The sequence below is a fragment of the Lupinus angustifolius genome, unplaced genomic scaffold (assembly GCF_001865875.1).
Source record: "Lupinus angustifolius cultivar Tanjil unplaced genomic scaffold, LupAngTanjil_v1.0 Scaffold_1_770, whole genome shotgun sequence".
In the NCBI taxonomy this organism is placed as follows: Eukaryota; Viridiplantae; Streptophyta; class Magnoliopsida; order Fabales; family Fabaceae; genus Lupinus; species Lupinus angustifolius.
Genome location: NW_017716090.1, coordinates 1 through 5,863, shown reverse-complemented (window position 1 = coordinate 5,863; position 5,863 = coordinate 1). Strand labels below are relative to the sequence as shown.

The 5,863-nt window shown below is 30.9% G+C and overlaps 1 protein-coding gene across 1 annotated transcript; it reads right to left on the bottom strand.

The window, feature by feature from the left end:
• Window positions 1-1,768: 1,768 nt before the first annotated feature.
• On the bottom strand, window positions 1,769-3,964 carry LOC109337030. The gene is made up of 5 exons (XM_019573891.1): window positions 3,742-3,964; window positions 2,799-2,940; window positions 2,620-2,701; window positions 2,415-2,531; window positions 1,769-1,999 (listed from the first exon to the last, which is right to left on the bottom strand). Exons 2-5 carry the CDS (start codon window positions 2,915-2,917, stop codon window positions 1,949-1,951), a joined length of 369 nt encoding a protein of 122 aa, XP_019429436.1. The 5' UTR covers window positions 2,918-2,940; window positions 3,742-3,964; the 3' UTR covers window positions 1,769-1,948.
• Window positions 3,965-5,863: the final 1,899 nt, after the last annotated feature.

Genomic DNA, 5,863 nt, shown 5'->3' with positions numbered 1-5,863 from the left:
AGATAACAAACTAATCTTTTTGACATCCTAAAAATTTAGTGAGGTCTTATATTATTATACCAATGTCTTGTTGGTATAAATTTTGGGTTTGTGAAACTACAAGTAATATACATATTTTTTCGCATTTACTCACCCTGAAATACACACCTCACTGTCCCTGTATATATAAATATAAATATTGCATTCGACAAAGTTGAACATGCCGCTTAAAAAGTGAACATGAAATATTGAACAAAAGAGATAAAATAAGTGATTTATATATATTATTTTAAATTAAAATGAACTTTTTTGAGCCTTTGTAAATGTTGTAATACGTGATAAGTTTTTTTAAATAGTGTAGTGAAATCTGGCGTCTTCTTCATGTTGTTTTGGGATATGGGAGGAGGACACTCTAAATCGAATGTATTGGTATAGGGGAAATAATCTTTCTATAATATTGAACTTAACTAATCAAATAAATGGTACAGAATAAATATAAGAGAATTTGTTAACAAATATAGCAAATTGTGCATATATTTCTAGGAAAATTGTGGGTGCCATTATATTGTTAGAGATAAGTTATATCACATTGAATTAAGGTTTACAAAATATATACATATTTTAGTACCTCAACCTAGTACCATGGGCCAAAATTCATAAGAGTATTTCTAAATGATGCATGTTATAATAACGAACCCGAGTCCAATATATAGTTTTGATTTCTCTCCTTTATTTCAATATTAAACAATATGAGATTTTTCACAATAAGGCATCATAATAATTTTCATCTTGATTGAAATAGATGAATATCTCACTCCTTAAGAAATATAGACAACAATATTCATCACTGCGAATATCTCAGATTTCTCCACCTTACTAATGCATAACATTCTTTAACAACTCATTCACATAAGCATATTTCTCCTTCAACTTAATTTTTTCAATCAAGTATCCTCGAACTTCTCTGAAATTGTACTAGTGTCCAACAGAACACATCATTCATTGTTAGGAAGTCTTTCGACATAGAGGAAAACACTAGAGGGACTAAAATGGCTACAAAGAGAGGGAATAAATGACCTCGTTTCACTAAATTGGTAAAACTTGCCAACGTGGAATCGCCACATTGGTCACATCACCACTTAACGATACACATAGACAAGTTTATTAATGTTAACAAACGGGAAGGGACGAAGGAACTAATGTGGTACCAAATTAAAAATATTAAGAGCTAAAATGATAATTTAAAATTATTAAAGACTAAGTTAGTAAAATCAAAAAATATTTGAAATGAATAATTAGTCAGTAAATATTCATCATAATTTCCCACAATAGCTTGTTTATGACCCACAATGGTATGGGTAAGGAATTTTCCCATAGGGGCATGATGGGATGCCTAAATTAGTCAAAATCTAAGAGTCAGTATCATACTATCCAATCTTCCTCAATTTCACCTCTCCACTCCATTCTACTGAAATAATTGAAGATAACAAGAAAAACAACATGGATTATCTAGAATTTGCAACTTGGTAAAATTTCTCCATCTGATGGACACTTTTTTAAACAAACTTTAATCCAATATGCTTATTTATATGTAAACTATTTAAATACTAAGATCGTATCCATATCCTTAGGGAAGGGAAGGGAAGGCTTGAGAGTCATCAAATACACTGATGAGATGACTCAATAGCCTTCAATTTTCATTCATTTCACTCTAAAACTCAACTCACAAACAGACCTTTAAGATATAAAGTCTCCATCACCTTGCTACATAAGTACTGTATATTATAGAAGGGGGTAAAGCGCTAAATATCTGTAACACTACAAGAAAAACAAAAATGCTCCATATACTGTGATCCTTATTGATAAAATTAAGGTAGTTGAAATACAAAGTTGTTGAGAGTCCTCAAAACGGTAATCATTTGGTTTACGCAGCATCATATATTGCAAATTTACTTTTTGATCAATGCATTCAACCACTTCCATCAATTTGTCCCAGAGAAAGGAGGTGCGCCATGTATTTCTAGAAGAAACCAAACATATTGGAATTAAAACATAATATAGTGGTCTAATATCCAACATTTTTATAACAAGAAGCACACTTTGACTTATACCAACAAAAAAAGGATAAATTAGTAACAGACTTGTGCATTATGCATTTATGCTTGGCTCCATAAACACTTCAGAGAACCCAACAAAATGGTATGAAGCATGGTCGTAAGTATTATGCTTGGGTTTAACCAAGTCAATGAACTTTTTTAGCTTTTTAGCAAGTAAAAAAAGAAAAATAATTGCATTCTTCTGCCTTAGCCACTATTGGTTAGTTGATTACATTAATGTCAACGGGAAAAAAGTTCTTATTCTTGACTTACCAACATAGAGGATATGAAGAATTTTAACACAGGTGGAGATAGAAAATAGAGGCAAGTCTAACTTACTGAATGATATGCATATGGTGACTTCCCTTGACGCTCAAAGTGTTTTTCCATGATACAGAACTCAATTGGACCCCACTCTTCAGCTTCGAAGACATTTCCAAGGGCAGCTTTGTATAACTAATAACAATTTTAAAACACTACAATCACGCTTAAAATTTAAATGAAAATGTAGATATGAACTTTCAAATTATATCATGGCAAAGACCTTGGAAGTGTCTGTTAAAAGCTCGGTACCAGCTGGATATGATGCGTAGAATTGATCAGCTCTAGAGTACCCAGCCCTAGTTCTGTAACATCAAAATAACACATCAACAGATTAGAACCAATCAAAGACTAAATCCAAATTCTAGAGTAACAACAAGGTCTTGACAGTATTTGACCCACGTATTGTTAACATAAGCATATGCTATCAGCGTACTGAAGCAGTAGAACCCAGTATAAGACACGATTCTCCGAAACTTTTGAATCTTTAGTATCTCCTTGAATTCTTCATAGAGCCTCATTGACAATTACTATAGAAGTTACCCTGAGAGTTAAAGAAAGCAAACAATCACTAAGACCCTTAATCAAGCCGATGGTATGCACAACTCAATCCAATACATTCATTGATTTAAACTTGCTCTATTGTATGGAAAAATGAAGAATGCATTACCTAACAAGTCACTGACAAGAATGACATGAAGTTAGGCTGAAGTAGCATGTATTCCACAGAGTTTATTCACCATATTTAAATCCGAAGTCAAACAAACCTTAAGGAACTAGATCAGCATATGATATATTATATACTTCTTTTATTGTAATAAAAAAAATCAGCATATTAAAATCCAAAGCGAATCAAACCTTACGGAGCTCGATCAGCATATAACATATCACTATACAAAACATTTTACTGTTTTAGGGAAGTATATAAATCTTTCACTAGCTATAAAGTCAGAACTAAGCAAATTTGTGAACACAGAGGCACATTACAAGTTCATGTATACACAAACCCTATACAAGATTTGGTGCACTATTGATCACTAAAATGCCCAACAGGGTAATGCAGACATTGAAGCATTATCAAGCATTTCAATGCCACTGGCTTGCATACATTGGAAGCAACTAATCACAAAACTCTCAAGCAGTCTCGAAGAAAACTCATAGCTCAGACATTTTGTCAAACATAATGTATGCACCCATATATCAAGATTACAACCAACAGAAAAAAGCAATCCTTAGTAGATGGAGGTGTTCAATTCAAATTTCAACCTAAAACATATTTTATATAAAAATAAAATTTAAGCATATTTTATTTCTTCCTAAAACATGAATTGAGTAATGGTGAAACCTGCGAAGTGAATGTAACAGGAAGGATGGTTGCTCAACCGGGACGAAGAGGCAAACAAAGAAGTTTTTCTCTGCCGCCGTATGGTTTTGGTTCTTTGCTGACACCGAAAAGGAGCTAGTGCCGGTGGTGGATGGTGGCTATCGTCGTAGAGTGAGGGTAGTTGATGCGCTGTGAGGAAAGGGGAGAGAGTGATAAATAGGAATCAAGTCAATCTAATATTCACTTCTTTCGGGACTTAATTACATAGAGCCAAACTAATATCTATTTATTTATTTCTGATTAGATTTATTTTTGTTTTCATATTATTATTTATCTATCCATTAAACCATCATTAATATTATTTAGTTAATTATCACTCTTATTATATAAAAATAAGAATTAATGTTAATTCATAACTGAAAAACAAAGTATTAATGTTTTCTTAAAAGAAAATATTTTTCCTAAAAGAAAAAATAATAAAGAAGGGAAAAAGTATTATATTTTATCATAATTCCTTTATGTTATGTATGGCACCTAGATGACAAAATGGGTCACTCGCCCTGATTTACCCGTGTCCACAAATGTCATCAAATTTAAGCAGGCGTGAACAGACATGCCTTATCTTAACAGACAAAAATTGCATGTCTTGTCTATTTTAAAACAGGTTAACGGGTGGATCCCGGGCATTGATAAATAATAATAATAATTAAAAAATTCATAGAATAAAGTAAAAAAATTAATAAAGTGGTTGAAGAGAATTTTTTTAAAAAATATTTTGATATTTTATATGAATTTGAACAAATCATATTATATCACACTTTTTTTAGACATTAAATCACATCATACCATAATTTTTTGAGTTTTTTTTTTCCTCTTATGTAATGCTCGCGGGCCGCACGCGTTGCCTATTAGAAATGCCTACAGGCATGGTAGGCAAACGGGCTCATGGACAAAATTCCTATGTCCTGCCCATAAAATTTTGCGTGTTATGCAAGCGAGCTCGTAGACTTTGCCCGTTTTGCCATCTCTAATGGCACTCACTCCCTCGTACATTTTTAAAATTATTTTCACATAATTTGTAGATAATTTATATTCAGAAAAGAAATTATCAATTTTTTAGAAATTTTTTCTAACCCTTATCAATTATTGTCTAAAGTTTTATGATTATAATGACTACTATTTTTTTGAATTCAATGAATATATTATTATAAATTAATATTATTGACATAAATAAATATAGATATATGGGAAAGTTTAATATATACATATATAATTTATTATCAATGATGATGATAAATATAATTTTAGAGAGACAAAATAATGATATGTAAGATAAAAGTAAAGTTTTTAATGATACGAAATAACCAAAACATAATTCTACTAATAGAGATTCTCAAATATAAAAATATTATATGAGAAGTGAATATGATTATAATTTTTTAAATATTTATGGGGAAAATATAATTTTCTTTTATAGTTTTGTGTAAATACTTCCTAATTATATACAAAACTATTAATTCATAATTCGTACTGGAAGTTTTTATTTAAAATAGGTTTCTTAAGTAGTTTGTAGCTTAAAACACATTTGTTAAATAGCATTCTTTGAGAAGAATAAAATGGATTTTGTAGATGGGTTCATTCTACACTCAATAACTTGAGAGTCAAGAGACCTATAAATAAAATTTGTTCGATAGAACTAAAACGAATCTAATTGTTTGTCTTTTATTATATTGATCAAGTATCTTTAATGGTGATAAGATAAATTCATCCCTAAATGATGACTTCAGAGTTGAAATGAAATCATAACCACACATGGAGCACAATTGGATTCCACTATGGTCAACCATTTTTAGTACTTGTATAATTATATACCTCAACTATTAAAATTTAATATTATTTAATATGTTTTAGAATTAGGACATACATACTGTGTTAATAACTTAATATACCTACCTCATTCACACACTTTATATGCATGTGTTGGGAACAAGCGAACAATCAAATAGTAAAGAGTATAGAGACAAGAGAATAACACAAGAGATTTGGTAACGAGGTTCGGCCAATTGTGCCTACGTCCCCGGGAGCGTTGAGCGGCTACCACTATATATTATTAGAGAATAAGGATTAGTGTTTTTACTATTCT

Excerpts from the sequence above, each read along its gene's own strand:
- LOC109337030 (XM_019573891.1), bottom strand. The coding sequence starts at position 2,917 with ATGAGGCTCTATGAAGAATTCAAGGAGATACTAAAGATTCAAAAGTTT. Across the intron at positions 2,532-2,619 it reads TTTTAACAGACACTTCCAAG|TTATACAAAGCTGCCCTTGG; the intron begins GTCTTTGCCATG and ends AATTGTTATTAG. Across the intron at positions 2,000-2,414 it reads CACCATATGCATATCATTCA|AAATACATGGCGCACCTCCT; the intron begins GTAAGTTAGACT and ends GGTTTCTTCTAG.